A 22,085-nucleotide genomic window follows, 5' to 3' on the forward strand; every position below is an offset into this window, starting at 1 on the left:
TTTCCCTACTTCATTTAGCTGATTCATATGCTTCTTTCACAGTTCAGTCCAGAGGTACCTTGGTCCTTCATTCTTGGTGAAGTTAGAGCCCATCTTTGAACTCCCAAAGAACTCTGTTAACTTTGAACATGTGTTTCGACATAATATACTACTATAATCATGATTTCTATGTCTTCCTTACAAAGGTTCCCAAGAGCCTATAACCACGTCTCAGGCATTTCTGAATTCCAGATTTATTACACATGGTAGGCCTTTATTAAAATTCTTGTTGAATGAATGAATAAATAAGTGAAAGACTGAAGGTGACCTGCTGAAAACTATATATAATACACTGTTTTATGTTTTATAAAATAATTTTTAATGATCTCACTTGATCCTCTTAATAATACCATGCAATATAAAAGGCAAGTATTATTATCTTCAGTTGCAAAGGAAACTGACAATCAGACAACTTGAACGACTTCACCCAAAGTTACAGAGCTAGTAAGTGGCAGAATTAAGAACGTTATTCAAGTGGTCTGATTCCTAGATCAGGGCAACGTTGATTAGGAAAAGATATACAGTTTAAAATAAAGCTTGCATGGGACTTCCCTGGTGGTCCAGTGGTTAAAAATCTGCCTTCCAATGAAGGGGATGCAGGTTCGATCCCTGGTCAGAGAACTAAGATCCCACATGCTGTGGGGCAACTAAGCCCAAATGCTGCAACTACTGAGCCTGCATGCCTCAACTACAGAGCCCACACACTCTGGAGCCCACGTGCCACAACTACTGAGCCCGCGCACTCTGGAGCCTGCTCGCCACAACTAGAGAGAAGCCCGTGTGCTGCAAAGAACGATCCCGTGTGCCGCAACAAAAGACACAACACAGCCAAAAATAAATAAATAAATAAAATAATAATAAAATAAAATAAAATAAAATAAAGCTTGCATTTAGGCCTTAATATCTGTAAAAACAATCACAGCTTAGTTGCACTGCTATGGCTATGGGCAAGGAGACTCTTTTGTTGCTTACTTTACCAGCTGAGAGTGATCTCTATACCACTAGCTTCCAGTATCTGTTACATTACATAAAATATAATTTGTCATAACTATTTTCTAACCAAGTGACAAAAAATATACTTACCATATATAGATACTATAAAAAATAAAGTTACTTGTTAAGTTGATATTCATTTTTTCTGAAGATGATCATGTATCTATCAATTAAGATATAAAACCAGTAAGTTTACAAGGCAATAATGTTATTTTGAGTTCTTCCCATTATAGCCAAAATAAGTAGAGACACGGGCCAAATTTAGCTTAGCTATTTCAAAAGAATACTTCCGTTTAATTGTATCACCATGGGGCTCTCTGAATATCTCAAGTCTGTTTAGTCATTACGTCTTGGTCATAATGCTTAGAAGAGGGTATTTTATACTTACGGCGATATTCGGCTCCAAGTCTCAACATTAGTCGGATGGGAAACACTTTAGCCCAAGGAGTTTCCCATTTCTGGATAAGAATCCCAAACAAGTAAGGTGGGGTAGGGAGTACTAGGTCTTGCAGTGACTGGTAAGTAGATGTCACATATAAGAACCCACCATGTTCTTTACTGCCAAGGAAACTTTGACTGAAGAAGGAATGTCCCAAGTTGCCTACAACATTCCCTAAAACAAAAAAGTTCATTAATTACCATCAATAAATCAATCATATTTTTAATAATCATTATTATCAGCACTGGGCCAGATACTACCAAACAATAATTCCCAACCTTTCACTATGAAAACACATAAAGTTGTTTTTAAATAAATGGCATTTATTAAATGAAAACTTGTTTTCCAATTTTATAAGGGCTTCTGGTGAGCATAAAATACCTTGTATTATCACACTCTAGTTTGTCTGGCTAAAAGCCAAAAATATTGATGCCTTCCTTTAGACTAAACTTACTGTATGAATTACTTTAGAGGTCTCAGTATAAAAATTATTGCCTCAAATGTCACAAAAAAAATGTTAAGATTAGGTACCTGCTCTCACAGAGCTTACAATCCTCTTGAGTAAATAAATTCAATTCATGAACATAATGAATTAAGACATTAAGTACAACTATATATATGAGATATTAAGGGAAGAAAATTTATGGAGAAAGTAGTAACACAGACAGGATTTATTCTATTTTTGGTTGAGACAAATATGAAACATAAACAACTTAGGGTTTATTTAAATTCATATTAGGCAGGTTTTTTGTTTTTTAGTTGCAAATGCTCTTAACTAAGCACTTTCTAATTCAAATATTTTCTGAATGAAACAGCAACAAATCACCCTTCATTAAGGAGACATTTTCCTCAGTTTAGAACTACAAAAGAACTTCATGACAAGAGCTGTTCAATAATGTAACAGCAGATTTGTTCACTAGACATGTGCAAGCTTCCTTTGATACCTCTGAAAGAAATAACAGCAAATACAGAAATCACCATCAGAGAAGTTAATGCTTACTTTCCTTGAAAAATAGAGTCTATTTGCAGAACAGTTCAATGATGGAACAGAGAATCCTTGAGTGAAGTGGAAGCTATGCTGACAGTAGGGACCACAAGCGAAGGGAAGACCTCCCCACAAAACCAGAAACTTTATGACTGAAAGCCATGTTCACCTGCACATCATCATCTGCCAAATACATTTAGGGGTAGTACCCTTGCCCCAGAATTAACAAAATCTGGGGGACCTCCCTGGCGGTCCAGTGGTTAAGACTCCACGCTCCCAATGCAGGGGGCCCGGGTTTGATCCCTGGTTGGGGAACTAGGATCCTGCATGCCACTTGGCACAGCCAAAAAATAAATTAATTAATTAAATTAAATTAAAAAATAAAAAATAAATGAGAACGTACGGGGAAAAAACCCCCAAATCTGGCTTTACATTTAAGCTGCTGGGCCAGATCTATAAAAACAAAATAGGGCTTCCCTGGTGGCGCAGTGGTTGGGAGTCCGCCTGCCGATGCAGGGGACACGGGTTCGTGCCCTGGTCTGGGAAGATCCCATGTGCCGCGGAGCGGCTGGGCCCGTGAGCCATGGTCGCTGAGCCTGTGCGTCCGGAGCCTGTGCTCCGCAACGGGAGAGGCCACAACAGTGAGAGGCCCGCGTACCGCAAAACAAAATAAACAAAAAAAAAAACCCAAAAAACCAAAATAATCCCCATATCAAGGAAGTAGTATGTTATTTTGAAAAAAATCAGATTTTGGCATCTCAGAGACATGGGTTTGAACACTAGTTCCATCATTTACTATTATGAGATTGGGGGCAAGTTACTTGGCTTCAGTGAGCCTCAACATCTGTGACAACAGGGGAAGATTATACTAAGTTTCAGACCTGATGTGAATAAATGATAGAATATATGTAAAATGACAAGCAGCACCTTGCACAGTTTGTTCTCAAAAAATGTTAACTATTACTTTTATAATGCAAATATACATATAATGAATGATCAACCAAACATTATACAACTTTCTTTGCTTTATCAAAGATTTTAGAGTAAGGTTTTTATAAATTTTCATCTTTTCACTTGAGTTGGGGTGTGGGGAGAGAATGGGAAACAAAAGAGAAGATTTTTTCCCCTCCACAATGGAGACTACACCACAGGAGTCCTCTAAAGCTCTGACAGCATAATGTTTATCTTTCACAAGAATGCCCTAGTGAATACAGCTCAGAGGTGAAAACTGTGTTAAGCTTGGTACTCAAAGCATTCATTCATTATTCCTTTGGGATCTCCCTGTAAGAGACTGGAATCTATTACTGGTTATTGTTCCACAGATACTAATTAACTTTTCTGCTTCTACCACCTAAAAACCCACCTCCCTACCCAATCACACTCAGAGTCTTCATTATAAAATACATTATAAAATATATTTTATAATGTTTTATATTTAAATTTATATTTTATATTTATATAAAAATATTTTATAATTATAAAAAGATATATTTACATTATAAAATATATCTTTTATTATTTAAGCATTTACTTTCTTAAAAATTGGGAAAAAAAATTGATAGATCTCTATCAATTCTAATGAATAATTTAGTTTAGATTGCCATTTATCACCTCATCTAAAAATAAGTAACATTCCATGGGTATAGATATCAACTAAAATAAAATGCTGGGTATGAGAATTTGACCAAAAAAAGCTTTCATTTGAAGACTTAAACTGGGGCTCCAGCATTAAAAAGAATTCCAAAAGAAAGCAATGTTGGGAGTGAAAGAGAAGTAATACTCAAAGAATAACTAAGAACTTTCCAAATTAAAGAAAGAAATGTGTTTTCAGATCAAAAATACACTTTAAGTACAAAAATTAGCTTAAAAATATTCTAAATATATTTTTGTCTAAGTTAATTCTTAGGCTGAGATAAACTTTCACATTAAAAAAATGAAAGATCAGGGACTTCCCTCGTGGTCCAGTGGGTAAGACTTCGTGCTCCCAATTCAGGGGGCCCAGGTTCCATCCCTGGACAGGGAACTAGATCCCACATGCATGCCGCAACTAAGAGTTCGCATGCCTCAATTAAGAAGTCCGTGTGTCGCAACTAAGAGTCCACGTGCCGCAGCTAAGAAGTCCACATGCCAGCAACTAAAAGATCCCGTGTGCCACAACCACGACCCAGTGCAGCCAAAATAAATAAATAGGTAGGTAAATAGATGAATAAATAAGTAGTTTTTTAAAAATGAAAGATCAAACTTCATTGTGTTTGAGGCCTATAATTTTATTAGTATATTACACTTTAATAAAAATAAAGTTCAAAGAAGTTGAATGCAATTAACACCATACAAGTCAGTAATATAGTGCCTTAAAGTTTACATTGCCTTTTGATAAATCTATATAGGATAAGAAAGAAATTTAAACTAATCAAAAGTGCATCTGGGTTAACTCAGGTGGCTACAATTTAAAGGAAAAAATAAGGAAGACTACAGAATGAGAGTAGGTGACAAAAAGAGATAATAAAAAGATCTTTCAAAGATCTGAAATTATAGAAATTTCCCAAGTGACCTGCTTGAGTGACCCATGGTATTCCTTTCTCAGGGACCAGAGACACACCGGGTCTCAAAAACACTCTTAAGCTGATCTAAATAGTATTTGCCCTTGTCTCCAAGTCCCAGTGGGAACAGGAAGTCAGGAATAATAAGTACAGCATTTTTATTAATAGAAGTGTTCTCTCAGGACTCCTTTCCTCCAGGTGCTTTTCCGCCAAATGACAAAAAAAGCTTGCTAGTGACATCACCCCAACTGATTTACTCCCCAACTCACAGTTTTTAAATTAAGCCTCTCCAACGTGCCAGACCATTTGTTCTAAAGGTTGGTATACAGAGTTGACCCAGACAGATAAAACCCTTGCCCTCATAGAGCTTATATCCTAATGAAGGAAGAAAAACAAACAATTTCAGTTAGTAAAGTTAGATAAATGTTTTGAAGAAAATACAAAAAGGAAGGTAATGTGAATAATTGACGGGGGCAGGGGAGAGAATACTTCTTTAGCCATGAGAGTCAGGGAAAATCCTCAGAGAAAGAAACATTTGAGAACAGACCTGAATGAAGAGAAGAAATCAGCCAGTAAAGCTCTGAAAAGAACAGCACTCCAGGTCGGGCAGGAGTAAATTCAAAACTCATGAATCGGAAATGAGTATGACAGGTTCAAAAGTCACAAAGATGATCAATGTAGCTAAAGCAAACTAAGGACTATTAAGAGATAAGGTCAAAGAGACCTTTAAGGACTAGATCATATAGGACCTTTATAAAATGGAGTTTATTCTAATTGCAGTGGGAAGACAATGGAAGGTTTAAGGCAGCTTTAATTGTGCCATCATATTCATCACCATGTTACTAGGCTACACAAATGTGCTCTCAATTCATAAGGATTAGATTTAGGACACCCAAGGAATAGTTGAGAGAAGATAAACAGGTCTGCAAATGTAAAATTATGAATAATTTAAAGGGAACAAAAAGCTGTTTTCAAATGTACAAATGATCTAACCTACAAGGTTAATATTTATGTTCTGTGCTTATAATTGTCTTCTTGCTTTGTTCTGAAGTTAAATCTAAAAGTTGAAAATCAGTAACAGTGTAAACCTTATTATACCCTTAATAATTATATAATTATTATAATTGATGATTAAATATTAATCAATTCACATTAACATTTCTCTTAAATTAATAACCTTCTTGAAGAGAGAAATATTAAACTGGAAGAATTCACTGAACAATGTACCCAGGATCCAGCACAAAAAAGCAAAGAGAAAAATTATACAAAAGAGCAGTTAAGAGATATTGAAGACTGATTTCAGAGGCCCCAACATCAAAAAAAGGTTTCCAAAAATAGACAACATTGGGAATAAAAGAGTAGTAACATTGAAAGAGATAATAATTAAGAATTTTCCAAAGTAAAGAAATGTTTTCAGATCAAAAGTACACTTTTAGTACTCAGTAGTAAAAATAAAAATAAATCCACATATGTGTACACATAATAGACCCATGGAATAGAGTCCAGAAAGAAACCCATGCATATAATGTAAAATAACATTGAAAAACAGGACCAAGGTAATTCAATGGCAAAAGTATAGTCTTTTTAACAAATGGTCCTGAACAACTGAATATCTATCTATAAGCAGGAAAAAATCAAAAACAAAATGCACAAAAAAATTCCCAAAACTTCGAGAACAAAACTTCAAGCCTTACCTCATTCCCTGTACAAAAATTAACTTGAATTAATCATAGATCTGTATGTAAAAGCTATAACTATACAACTTCCAGAAACATACAGGTGAAAATTTTTGTGACCTTGGGTTCAGGCAGATTTTTTAGGAAACTGAAGATAAACTATAAAAGAAAAACTGATAAATTGGACTTCTATCAAATATTAAAGCTTCTACTCTTTGAAAGATAGTTAAGAAAATGAAAAACATAAGTCATAGACTGGAACATAATATCTGCAAAACGCACTATCTGATAAAAGACTTGTATCCAAAATTTATGAAGTACCAATAACTCATTAAGAAAACAACCCAATTTTTAAATGGGCAAAAAAAAGAGCTACAGATGGCAAATAAGCATATGAAAAGATGCTCAATATCATTAGTTATTAAGGAAATGCATATTAAAACCACAAAGAGATACCACTAAACACTCATTAGAGAGGCTTTTTTTTTTTTTTTAAAGGAGTATCAAGTGGTGGCAAGGATCCAGAACAACTGGAACTTTTCATACATTGCAGGTGAATGGATAAACAAATTGTGGTACATACATCCATTCAACCATATGGATGAATCTCAAAAGCACTGCGTTAAGTGAAATAAGCCAAACACAACAGTGAGATTCCATTTATATAACCTTCTGGAAAATGCAAAACTAGAGGGACAGAAATCAAATCAATAGTTGCCAGGGACAGAGGGTAAGGGGAGGGGATTAAATACAAAGGGACACGAGGCAAGGTTTAGAGATGATGAAAACATTATATATCTTGATATTGGTGGTTGTTACCTGACTGTATCTGTTTGTCTAGACTCACTGAACAGAATATGTATATTTATATACAGTAATATATGTCTGAAAAGGCACATATTATTAGATATAAATTACACCTCACAAACCTGACTAACAAAAACTCACAGAGAACTTTAATAGTGGACTTACAGATAATCAAGGATAAAGAGAAAATCCTAAAAGCCAAAGAGAAAAGACAAATAACTACCTGTTAAAAAAGAAAAAAAAAAAACTAGACTTCAGGAGATGCCAGAAGACAAGGAAGTAATACCTTCAAAGTACTTGCTAAGGGGAGGTTAAAGGAAGAAATGAAGGAATGAGAGAAAGAAGGAAGAGAGGAAGGGAAAAAAATCTGTTAACCTAGAATTTTGTAGCCAACTAATTATTCAAGAGCGATGGCAAAATATTTCAAACATACAAGAACTAATGGAGTTTAACAACCATAGGCCCTCACCAAGAGAACTAATGAAAAGATGTATTTCAATAAGAAAAGCAAGTCCTAATGGAAATATGGGATACTAAAATAGCAGATATAGAGAAAATATAGTGGCAAACTTAATCATTTTGATTGAATTGAATATTGATACTGATTTTTTATACTGATATTAAAAACTGAATATAAATGAATTAAGTAAAAACAATTATTTTTTCTTTTACAAAAGGTAAAACCAACCACATCAATAGTAAGAATGGTAAAGATATTAAATGAGTGAAGTATGCTTAGATCTGTGTCACGTTTGGGAGGATAGAAATGCTCTGAGGCAGAATTCTGTGTGCTTCCTGGTGTACATGCCTTGTTTAATTCCCTCCCCTTGCGTGGGGAAAACACCTATGAATATGATGGGTGTCATTCCCATGATTAGGTTACTAATTAACAAACTTTGAGTTCATCAACAGGGAGATTATCAGAGTGGGCCTGACATAAGGTCTTTAAATCTAGGTCTAGAGGTCAGAGAATCAAAGCAGAGACACACTCCTGATGACCTGAAAGAAAGGAAACATCCATGTTGTAAACTATCTACGGAGCCATGAGGCAAGGAACTGCAGACAGCCTCTAGGAGCCGAGAGTACTCCCCAACCAACAGCTAAAAGAAAGCAGGGATTTGTAAGAAAGTGAATTCTGCCAACCTGAGGACCTTGGGCTCCAAATGAGAAGGCCAGCATGGCTGACACCTTGAGGCACCCTGAGCCGAAGATTCAGCTAAGCTGTGCCTGGACTCCTTACCTATGGAAACTATGAGATAATAATTTGTGTTGTTTCAAGCCACTAAGTTTGTGGCTTAGAAATATAGTAATAGAAAGCTAATACATACTGAATAACTTAACTCTGTGAGAAAAAGGTCATAGTTGAGTGTTTATGTTGAAAAAATTAAAGGAATCCCAAAGAAAATGCTAACATAATAGAAATGAGTAAAAGACATAAACAGGGACATATTTGTCACAGAATACAAAATGTACATGGCTAATAAATATATGAACATAATAGTGAAATGCAATTCGAAATGAGACACCGTTTTATATCCACCAGACTGGCAAAAATTAAAACTGTCATAATATCAAATCTTGGCAACTCTTATACACTGAAGATGGGGACAGATAGATAAAAACTGGAAAACCTCTCTAGGAAATAATTTAACATCATCTAGTAAAGTTGAAGAAATCCATACTTTATAAACTTATAAGTACACATGTACAAAAGTATTTAAAGAACATATCTGAAAAACAGTAAACTAGTAAGAAGAGCAAACTGTTCATCATAAAGAGAATTAATAAACTGTGGTAAATTTATGTAGTTTGCATAAAACAGTAGCCTGAAAATGAATGAACTAGAGGCATGAATGAATGACAGAAACATATGGTAGAGTGAAAAAACCAAAGCACATAAAATGTGTACAGTGTGATAACATTTGTATAAAGTTCACAAACATACGAAGTAATATATTATAATCCTTAGAGATGCAAACATTCGTGATAAAATTATTTTTAGAAAGCAAGAAAAGTATAACACAAGATTAAAGACAATGGTTACCCTAGGGGTTGAGGATGGGAAGTCTGGAAGGAAGATGTAATCAGGAAAGAAAAAGGAGAGTTTCAGTGGATTAGTCATTTTTATCTCCCAAATTGGGTATTTTGTTTGTGGGTGGTTATTTTGTTATTAGGCTTTATAACTTGAACAATTACTAATATATATGCTTATACACTTTTCTACATACCAAATAGTTTGTACAGATAATTAAAGGCATTCAGAAGAAGAAATTGCTTCTATCTGGGAAGATCATCAGGGGAGAACTCATGGAGAAAGTGGTCATTGATACGACTTAAGAGAACTGATAGGATATAGATAGTTTTGGGGTTTTGGGAAATAGCATGGTGTGGCGGGGGCATCAGGATCACAGGTAAAGAAGGAGGAAATCATCAAAGTATACAACAAACCAAGAAATGTTTAGTTTGGCTTCACTGTAAGTATGGGGAGACTACTGGTGGGAAATGAAACTGGAAATATAGGATCAGATTATGTACAGCACTGAATATCAGAGTACACAGTTTATTCTAAAGGCAACACAAAGCCAATAAAGGTTTTTGAGTAAGAGAGGGAAATAACCAGAGATTAACTCCAAAAAAATAATCTGGTAGATAACAATTCATTCAAATTCATGTTCTGAATGTCTGTTTGCAAAACATGAGAGTAAAACGCGGAGGAGGAGACCTTCAAAATGCAGGAGTAAGACGTGGAGATCACCTTCCTCCCCACAAATACACCAGAAATACATCTACATGTGGAACAACTCCTACAGAACACCTACTGAACGCTGGGAAAAGACCTCAGACTTCCCAAAAGGCAACAAAATCCCCACGTACCTGGATAGGGCAAAAGAAAAAAGAATAAACAGAGGCAAAAGAATAGGGTTGGGACCTAAACCTCTGGGAGGGAGCTGTGAAGGAGGAAAAGTTTCCACACACTAGGAAGTCCCTTCGCTGGCAGGGATGGCGGGTGGGCGGGGGGAAGCTTCGGAGCCGCCGAGGAGAGCGCAGCAGCAGGGACGCGGAGGGCAAAGCGGAGAGGCTCCCGCACAGAGGATCGGGGCCGACCGGCGCTCACCAGCCCGAGAGGCTTGTCTGCTCACCCGCTGGGGCGGGCAGGGGCTGGGAGCTGAGGCTTGGGCTTTGGAGATCAGACCGCAGGGAGAGGACTGGTGCTGGCTGCATGAAGACACCCTGAAGGGGGGCTAGTGTGCCACAGCTAGCTGGGAGGGAGGCCAGGAAAAAGTCTTCACCTGCTGGAGAGGCCAAAGACCATTGTTTCAGGGTGTGCAAGGAGAGGGGCTTCCTGCTCCATATGCCCACAGATGGCAGAGCACCACCCAAGTGAGCTTCAGAGATGGGCGTGAGCCACGGCTATCATTTCAGACCCCAGAGATGGGCATGGACTGCTAACGCTGCCTCTGCTGCCACCAAGAATCCTGTGTGCAAGTGCAGGTCACTTCCCACACCCCTCCCGGGAGCCTGTGCAGCACGCCACTGCTACAGTCCTGTGATCCAGGGACAACTTCCCTGGGAGAACACATGGTGCACTTCAGGCTGTTGCAAGGTCATGCCAGCCTCTGCTGCCGAAGGCTCGTCCCACATTCCAACTATGACTACCATACCCCTCCCCCTCCCCAGCCTGAGTGAGCAAGAGAGTCCTTATCAGCCACTGCTTTAACCCCCTCCTGTCTGGGTGGGGAACAGATGCCTGAGGGTGGCCTACAGGCAGAGACAGGGTCAAAACCAAAGCTGAACCCCAGGAGCTGTGTGAACACAGAAGAGTAAGGGAAATTTCTCCATGCAGCCTCAGGACCAATGGATTAAATCCCCACAATCAACTTGATAAACCCTGCAGCTGTGGAATACCTGAATAGACAATGAATGTTCCCAAAATGGAGGTGGTGGACTTTGGGAGCAACTGCTGACTTGGGATTTGCTTTCTGCATCTGACTTGTTTTTGGTTTTATGTTTATCTTAGTTTAGTTTTTAGTGCTTGTTATCATTGGTGGGTTTGTTTATTGGTTTGTTTCCTTTTTTTTTTTTTTCCTTTTTTCTCTTTTTGTGAGTGTGCATGTGTATGTTACTTTCTATGATTCTGTCTGTTTAGTTTTGCTTTTAACATTTGTTTTGGGGTTTTATCTGTTCATTTTCTTTTCTTTTCTTCCAAGCCACGTGGCTGGCAGGGTCTTGGTGCTCTGGGCAGATGTTGGGCCTGAGCCTCCAAGGTGGGAGAGCTGAGTCCAGGACACTGGACCACCAGAGACCTCCCGGCCTGAAGTAATATCAATTGGCAAGAACTCTCCCAGAGATCTCCATCTCAACACTAAGACAGAGCTCCACCCAATGGCCAGCAAGCTCCAGTGCTGGATGCCCCATGCCAAACAACTAGCAAGACAGGAATACAACACCACCCATTAGCAGAGAGGCTGCCTAAAGTCATACTAAGTTCACAGACACTCCAAAACACACCACCAGATGCAGCCCTGCCCACCAGAAGGACAAGATCCACCCTACCCACCAGAACACAGGCACCAGTCCCCCTCACCAGGAAGCCTACACAAGCCACTGAACCAACCTCACACACTGGGGGAAGACACCAAAAATAACAGGAACTATGAAGCTGCAGCCTGCGAAAAGGAGACCCCAAACACAGTAAGTTAAATATAATGAGAAGACAGAGAAATATGCAGCAGATGAAGGAGCAAGGTAAAAACCCACCAGACCAAACAAATGAAGAGGAAATAGGGAGTCTACCTGAAAAAGAATTCAGACTAATGATAGTAAAGATGATTCAAAATCTAGGAAACAGAATGGAGAAAACACAAGAAATGTTTAACAAGTACCTAGAAGAAATAAAGAGCAAAGAAATGATGATGAATAACACAATACATGAAATTAAAACCACTCTAGAAGGATTCAATAGCAGAATCACTGGGGCAAAAGAACAGATAAGTGATCTGGAAGATAGAATACTGGAAATAACTGCTGCAGAGCATAATAAAGAAAACAGAATGAAAAGAATTGAGGACACAGTCAGAGACCTCTGGGACAACATTAAAAGCACCAACATTTGAATTATAGGGGTCCCAGAAAAGAAGAGAAAGGGTCTGAGAAAATATTTCAAGAGATTATATTAGAAAACTTCCCTAATATGGGAAGGGAAATAATCAAGTCCAAGAAGCGCAGAGAGTCCCATACAGGATAAATCCAAGGAGAAACACGCCAAGACACATATTAATCAAACAATCAAAAATTAAATACAAAGAAAAAATATTAAAAGCAGCAAGGGAAAAGCAACAAATAACACACAAGGGAATCCCCATAAGGTTAACAGCTGCTCTTTCAGCAGAAACTCTGCAAGCCAGAAGGGAGTGGCAGGACATATTTACAGTGATGAAAGGGAAAAACCTACAACCAAGATTACTCTATCCAGCAAGGATCTCATTCAGATTTCATGGAAAAATTAAAACCTTTACAGAGAAGCAAAAGCTAACAGAATTCAGCACCACCAAATCACCTTTACAACAAATGCTAAAGGAACTTCTCTAGGCAGGAAACACAAGAGAAGGAAAAGACCTACAATAACAAACCCAAAACAATTAAGAGAATGGTAATAGGAACATACATATTGATAATTACCTTAAATGTAAATGGATTAAATGCTCCAACCAAAAGACACAGACTGGCTGAATGGATACAAAAACAAGACCCATATATATGCTATCTACAAGAGACCCACTTCAGACCTAGGGACACATACAGACTGAAAGTGAGGGGATGGAAAAAGATATTCCATGCAAATGGAAATCAAAAGAAAGCTGGAGTAGTAATACTCATATCAGACAAAATGGACTTTAAAATAAAGACTATTACAAGAGACAAAGAAGGACACTACATAATGATCAAGGGATCAATCCAAGAAGAAGGTATAACAATTGTAAATATTTATGCACCCAACATAGGAGCACCTCAATACATAAGGCAAATGCTAACAGCCATAAAGGGGGAAATCGACAGTAACACAATCATAGTAGGGGACTTTAACACCCCACTTTCACCAATGGACAGATCATCCAAAATGAAAATATATAAGGAAACACAAGCTTTAAATGACACATTAGACCAGATGCAATTAATTGATATTTATAGGACATTCCATCCAAAAACAACAGAATACACTTTCTTCTCATGTGCACACGGAACATTCTCCAGGACAGGTAATATCTTGGGACACTAATCAAGCCTCAGTAAATTTAAGAAAACTGAAATCGTATCAAGTATCTTTTCCGACCACAACGTTATGAGACTAGATATCAATTACAGGAAAAAAAACTGTAAAAAATACAAACACATGGAGGTTAAACAATATGTTATTAAATAACCCAGAGATGAGTGAAGAAATAAAAGAGAAAATCACAAAATACCTAGAAACAAATGACAATGAAAACATGACAACCCAAAACCTATGGGATGCACAAATGACAATGAAGACATGAGGACCCAAAACCTATGGGATGCAGCAAAAGCAGTTCTAAGAGTGAAGTTTATAGCAATACAATCCTATCTCAAGAAACAAGGAACATCTCAAATAAACAACCTAACCTTACACCTAAAGCAATTAGAGAAAGAAGAACAAAAACACCCCAAAGTTAGCAGAAGGAAAGAAACCATAAAGATCAGATTATAAATAAATGAAGAAGGAATGAAGGCACAATAGCAAAGATCAATAAAACTAAAAGCTGGTTCTTTGAGAAGATAAACAAAATTGATAAAACTTTAGCCAGTCTCATCAAGAAAAAAAGGGAGAATACTCAAATCATCAGAATTAGAATTGAAAAAGGAGAAGTAACAACTGGCACTGCAGAAATACAAAGGATCATGAGAGATTACTACAAGCAACCATATGCCAATAAAATGGACAACCTGGAAGAAATGGACAGATTCTTAGAAAAGTACAATCTTCCAAGACTGAACCAGGAAGAAACAGAAAATATGAACAGACCAATCACAAGCACTGAAATTGAAACTGTGATTAAAAATATTCCAGCAAGGGCTTCCCTGGTGGTGCAGTGGTTGAGAGTCCGCCTGCCGATGCCTACAAGCAATTATATGCCAATAAAATGGTCAACCTGGAAGAAATGGACAAATTCTTATTAATGCACAACCTGCCAAGACTGAATCAGGAAGAAATAGAAATATGAATCAACCCATCACAAGCACTGAAATTGAAACTGTGATTAAAAATCTTCCAGCAAACAAAAGCCCAGGACCAGATAGCTTCACAGGCAAATTCTATCACACATTTAGAGAAGAGCTAACACCTATCCTTCTCAAACTCTTCCAAAATAAAGCAGAGGGAGGAACACTCCCAAACTCATTCTACAGGGCCACCATCACCCTGATATGAAAACCACACAAAGATGTCACAAAAATAGAAAACTACAGGGCTTCCCTGGTGGTGCAGTGGTTGAGAGTCCGCCTGCCGATGCAAGGGACACGGATTCGTGCCCCGGTCCGGGAGTATCCCACAGGCTGCGGAGCGGCTGGGTCCGTGAGCCACTGCTGCTGAGCCTGTGCGTCTGTAGCCTGTGCTCCACAATGGGAGGGGCCACAGCAGTGAGAGGCCCACGTACCGCAAAAATTAAAAAAAATAAAAAAGAAAACTACAGGCCAATGTCACTGATGAACATAGATGCAAAAATCGTCAACAAAATACTAGCAAACAGAATCCAGTAGCACATTAAAAGGATCATACACCATGATCAAGTGGGGTTTATCCCAGGAATGCAAGGATTCTTCAACATATGCAAATCAATCAATGTGATACACGGTATTAACAAACTGAAGGATAAAAACCATACAATAATCTCAACAGATGCAGAAAAAGCTTTTGACAAAATTCAACACCCATTTATGATAAAAACTCTCCAGAAAGTGGGCAGGGAGGGAACCTACCTCAACATAATAAAGGTCATATATGACAAACCCACAGCCAACATCATTCTCAGTGGTGGAAAACTGAAACCATTTCCTCTAAGATTAGGAACAAGGCAAGGCTGCCCACTCTCACCACTTTTATTCAACATAGTTTTGGAATTTTAAGCCATGGCAATCATAGAAGAAAAAGAAATAAAAGGAATCCAAATCGGAAAAGAAGATGTAAAACTGTCACTGCTTGCAGATGACATGATACTATACATAGAGAATCTTAAAGATGTTACCAGAAAGCTACTAGAGCTAATCAATGAATTTGGTAAAGTAGCAGGATACAAAATTAATGCACAGAAATCTTTTGCATTCCTATACACTAATTACAAAATATCTGAAAGAAATTAAGGACACACTCCCATTTACCACTGCAACTAAAAGAGTAAAATACCTAGGAATAAACCTACCTAAGGAGACAAAAGACCTGTATGCAGAAAACCACAAGACAATGATGAAAGAAATTAAAGACGATACAAACAGATGGAGAAATGTACCATGTTCTTGGACTAGAAGAATCAACATTGTGAAAATGACTATACTACCAATGGCATTTTTCACAGAACTAGAACAAAAAATTTTACAATTTGTACAGAAACACAAAAGACCCCGAATAGCCAAAGCAATCTTGAGAAAGAAAAACAGACCTGGAGGAATCAGGCGCCCTGACTTCAGACTATACTACAAAGCTACAGTAATCAAGATTATATGGTACTGGCGCAAAAACAGAAATATAGATCAATGGAACAGGATAGAAGACTCAGTGATAAACCCACACACATATGGTCTCCTTATCTTTGATAAAGGAGGCAAGATTATACAATGGAGTAAAGACAGCCTCTTCAATAAGTGGTGCTGGGAAAACTGGACAGCTTCATGTAAAAGAATGAAACTAGAACACTTCCTAACACCATACACAAAAATAAACTCAAAATATATTAAAGACCTAAATGTAAGGCCAAACACTATAAAACTCTTCGAGGAAAACATTGGCAGAACACTCTATGACATACATCACAGCAAGATCGTTTTTGACCCACCTCCTACAGAAATGGAAATAAAACCAAAAATAAACAAATTGGACCTAATGAAACTTAAAAGCTTTTGCACAGCAAAGGAAACCATAAAGAAGACGAAAAGATAACTCTCAGTACAGGAGAAAATATTTGCAAATGAAGCACCTGACAAAGGATTAATCTCCAAAATATACAAGTAGCTCACACAGTTCAATATCAAAAAAAAACAAACAACCCAATCCAAATATGGGTGTAAAACCTAAATAGATATTTCTCCAAAGAAAATATACAGATTGCCAACAAACACATGAAAGGATGCTCAACATCACTAACCATTATAGAAATGCAAATCAAAACCACAATGAGGTATAACCTCACACCAGTCAGAATGGCCATCATCAAAAAATCTACAAACAATAAATGCTGGAGAGGGTGTGGAGAAAAGGGAAACTTCTTGCACGGTTGGTGGGAATGCAAATTGATACAGCCACTATGGAGAACAGTATGGAGGTTCCTTAAAAAACTAAAAATAGAACTACCACATGACCCAGCAGTCCCACAACTGGGCATATACCCTGAGAAAAGCATAATTTAAAAAGAGACATGTACTGCAATGTTCATTGCAGCACTATTTACAATAGCCAGGACATGGAAGTAACCTAAGTGTCCATCGACAGAAGAATGGATAAAAAACATGTGGCACATATATACAATGGAATATTACTCAGCCATAAAGAGGAACAAAATTGAGTTATTTGTAGTGAGATGGATGGAACTAGAGTCTGTCATACAGAGTGAAGTAAGTCAGAAAGAGTAAAACAAATACTGTATGCTAACACATATATATGGAATCGAAAAAAAATGATTCTGATGAACCCAGGGGCAGGACTGGAATAAATATGCAGACGTAGAGAATGGACATCAGGACACAGGGGATGGTGGGGAGAGGGTAAGCTGGGATGAAGTGAGAGAGTGGCATGGACATATATGCACTACTAAATGATGTAAAATAGATAGCTAGTGGGAAGCAGCTGCATCGCACAGGCAGATCAGCTCAGTGTTTTGTGATCACCTAAAGGGGTGGGATTGGGAGGGAGGCACAAGAGGGAGGGGATATGGGGATATATGTATAGGTATAGCTGATTCACTTTGTTATACAGCAGAAACTAACAGAACACTGTAAAGCAATTATACTCCAGTAAAGATGTTAAAAAAATAAAAAACACGGAGTAAGGGAGGGGAGATGGGGAGAAATAATATACAATCTAGAACCTCCCATGGCACTACATTATCCAGAAGGCACCCTGAAACTCTCAGAATGTTATTTTTCACAAAATACCATTTTCCCCCTCACTGTGGAAAGCATAAGCAATGACATGTAACAAAAAATTTTTATATATACTAAATGAGAAACATACATAGACATATATATAAACATACACACATATTATTATTAATACACATAGTTCAGATTAAAAATCTGTAAAAATATTATAAAGAGAGTTCATGGAAGTTCATACAAAAATCACAGTGAAATAATATACTAAGCTTCTACCTTGATTATCTACACATGGGATTCTTAATAAAATAGGCATAGCACATATATATTATCCATATCTGTTTTTAAAAAACTGCTATACTATTAATATACACACATAGGCAACTGACATAATTCATAGAATACTTTAGTCCTAATTCTGTCACCAACTAGGTCTGTGATTTGCGCAAGCCATTTAACACTTCTGGATCTCACTTTCTTCATCTGAAAAATGAAGCATTATACTAGATAATGTAAGTTCCCTACTAGCTCCAATATTTTGTAAGCTGTGAAATGATTCCTTTTCAAGAAGAGAGACAGAGAGAGAGCCTTACAGCTCACTCATTTATGCTTACTTAAAATACTATTTATTTAGATATGTTCGTATATGCCCTCATCTCATAGATAACATTTAACACAGCTTAGATGTATTACAGTCTGACCTTAGTCCTACTTAGTCTTACTATCAGTTCCAAGTGATTTTTGTTGTAGTATTTTTGCATTTTAATATGCTAGTTCAAAATGCACTCTATTGATATATAAAGATACTTTTAAAAGATGAGTAACCATTTATGGTAAACATATATTTTAATGACTCATGTAATGACTCACATCCTTTCCTTGCTGGTATTTCTAGGAGCTCCATTCATAGATCTAGTCTCTTCATACTGGCCTATCCCATTCACAGCTATAGTTTAAAACTATCACAAAAATGCTGGTCTTCCACATCTGTATTTTAGCCCAGATCTACCTCCTGAAGGCTCTATTTATGTATTCAACTTTCATTTACATATTACCATCTGTTGCCATTATTTGAAATCCAACACACTGAACGAAGAACTCATCTCCCACTCCCCTGCCAAATCTGCTCTTCTTCCTCTATTCACTGCCTCAATAAGAACGAATAAGAAGAATAAGAACGAAGTCCACTCAGGTGCTCAAGCCAGAAATCTGAGGCCAACTTTGACTTGTCCCCTCTCACTCCTCACATCCAATTAGTTATGAAATCTTATTGAACTGAGGCATCACTCTTTTATATCTCTTCAATACTCTTTATTCCCACTGCCATTATTGGTAATATCCTAATATCTTACTGGATCCTGACAATAGCTTTTTTAAAAATCAATTTAAAAATAACAAATGTTGGCAAGGATGTGGAGAAAAGGGAACCCTAGTATACTGTTTGTGGGAATGTAAATTGGTGCAGCCACTATGGAACAGTATGGAGGTTTCTCAAAAAATTAAAAATAGAACTACCATATGATCCTTCAATTCCACTTCTGGGTATTTATCTGAAGGAAATGAAAACACTAACTAGGAAAGATATCCACACCCCCACGTTCACTGTAGTATTATTTTTAACAGTCAAGACATGGAAGTAACTTAAGTGTTGATGGATGAATGGATAAAGAAAGCATGGTATGTACATTCAATGGAATATTATTGTCATTAAAAAGAAGGAAATCCTGTCATTTGCCACAACACGTATATACCTTGAGGGCATCATGCTAAGTGAAATAAGTTAGAGAAAGACAAATACTGTATGATCTCACTTATATGTAGAATCTAAACAAACAAACAAACATACACTGAACTCATAGATACAGGGAACAGACTGGTGATTACCAGAGGTGAGGGTTGAAGGGCAAGTGAAATGCGTGAAGGCACAAACTTCCAGTTATAAGATAAATAAGTACTGAGGATGTAGGTACAGCATGGTGGCTATAGTTAACAGTAATGTACTATATATTTGAAAGTTGCTAAGAGAGTAGACCTTAAAAGTTTTCATCACAAAGAAAAGAAAATTTGTAACTATGTGTGATGATGGATGCTAACTAGACTTATTGATCATTTCACAATATATAGATATATCAAATCATTATAGTGTACACCTGAAACTAATATAATGTATGTGTCAATTATATCAATAAAAATTTTAAGTCAATTTTATTGAGGTATTATTTACACGCAATAATACCTACATATTTTAATTATACAGTTCAATGAGTTTTGACAAATGTAAACACCCATGTAACCACTATCCCAATCACTATACAGAACATTTATATCAACCCAAAGAGTTCCCAGGGCCCGTCTACAATCAATTCTAGTGCTTGTACCCACACCTCACCCCAGACGCACAATGATCTAATTTCCATCACCACAGATTCATTTCGCCTGTTCCAGAGAATCACATAAATGTAACCACATAATATGTACTTTTTGTGACTGGCTTCTTTTGTTCAGTATTACTGTCTGTGAACTTCATCCATGTTGTTGCATGTATCAGCCATTTGTTTATCTCTCATTGTTATGCCGTATTCTAGTGCTCATCCACTTTAAGTTTGTTTATCCACTGTAATTGCTTCTTATCTGCTCTACCTGCTACCAGACACACAGACTTTGATCCATTTTCATACTGCTTCTAGAGTTATCTTTCTAAAACGCAAATCTGGTTATGTCATTCATTCATTTCTTTCAATGGCTCCTCACTGCCTGCAGAATAAAGGACAAACTCCTAATCAAGACATTCATGAACCTCCCATGCCCTAGTCCCTGATGCCCTCTCAAAACCCATATAAACAGGCAATCTGAATACATTCAAACTGAGGAGAAAAAAAAGAATGTTTCAAGTAATTTCTGGAATGAAATGTAGGCCTAGAGGCTCCAGATGACTTCAAATTAACCCCATACATTTTGGAACTGACACAAATACTGAACAGTAAATACTGAACTGTACTTCACAGGTATCATGTGGTCAATTTCTAACATAGTACCTTGCCTTCATGTAATATTTCACCTAAAATATCATAATTATGACATAAAGGCATAATCTTTTATGCATAAGCCATAACCACATTAAAGATGAAACTTTGTATCATGCTTTTGTACTTATTTCAAGAGCATTTTCCATAAAAATACTACTTTTAATAGCTAAAAAATATTCTAAAAAAGATGCATTATCTAAAAAGTATAACACACTTAAACTTTTTTCCTATAGCTGGGCATTTAGGTTGCCTCTAAATTTTTGTGTTACATTTAAGTAATACTATAATAAACACTTTTATGTACAAAGTGTACTTTACATTTCAGATAATTTCTTTGGCATAGAATCCCACAAGTGGAATTACCTGCATTCAGAAAGTATGAATAATTTATTATTTTAATATATCTATTAAAACATTATCAAATAATATATGAAAATAACTGTAATACCTTGGCTATCCTCACCCCACCCCAGCCTTGTTTCTCAGGGACAATCTCATTTATTATTCACTTGCTTTAGTTCTTATACTACACTTTCCCTATTTATCAACTACAGATATTATTTTTTGACTTTTTATCACGATAAATGAGAACTTAGCTCAATTACACTACTTCTTACCTCCTCTATTAAATCTGCAGAAGGTTAACTTTGTAATGTCAAATAATACACTTAAATATACTTCTCTCTCAGCTTTTAATAGTATGTCTTTATATTAGTATCCTTAGTCTTTTCCAACTTCTAATAGCTATGCATTTACTTTTACATTGTTACAGGTAACAACATTTACAATTTATTTTGAAACCATAATAAAGTCCATGCTAATGGTTTTTGAAACTTGAAAGTTATATGAATATTTACATTATGATTATATAAATATTGTTAACTGAAGTAGTAAGTTATCATTATGCTTCCTTCTACCAGATACCAATACTATATCCCCTAGGCCACTCAAAGGAAAATATTCTTACATCATGGTCAATGGATTATCTTACAGCTCTGATTCTAGCCATTATAAAATAGTAACAACGTTTCATATAAAGTATTAAAGTTTATAACTTCCTCAAACCATGCCAAGTTCTAACTTGCCAATACTACCAAAGTCCAATGCCAGGTTTCCAAATTTAAGACCATTATTTTGCATCTGAGTCCAAAATTTTTTATCATCTGTAAAGGTTGCAGACTAAGTCAGAAAGTATCCCCTCGGGCTTCCCTGGTGGCGCAGTGCTTGAGAGTCCGCCTGCCGATGCAGGAGACGCGGGGT

At 36.8% G+C, this 22,085-nt stretch overlaps 1 protein-coding gene across 1 annotated transcript in view; it reads right to left on the reverse strand.

Moving 5' to 3' along the window:
* ZFYVE9 (zinc finger FYVE-type containing 9) overlaps positions 1-22,085 on the reverse strand; it is a 132,984-nt gene that overhangs the window by 49,961 nt on the left and 60,938 nt on the right. Inside the window, exon 9 of the mRNA XM_007459612.1 lies at positions 1,421-1,647. Within this exon, the coding sequence (XP_007459674.1) occupies positions 1,421-1,647 (227 nt within the window). The remainder of the gene's footprint in view (positions 1-1,420; positions 1,648-22,085) is intronic.

This window comes from Lipotes vexillifer, unplaced genomic scaffold, assembly GCF_000442215.2.
Source record: "Lipotes vexillifer unplaced genomic scaffold, Lipotes_vexillifer_v1.1 scaffold525, whole genome shotgun sequence".
Classification (NCBI taxonomy): domain Eukaryota; kingdom Metazoa; phylum Chordata; class Mammalia; order Artiodactyla; family Lipotidae; genus Lipotes; species Lipotes vexillifer.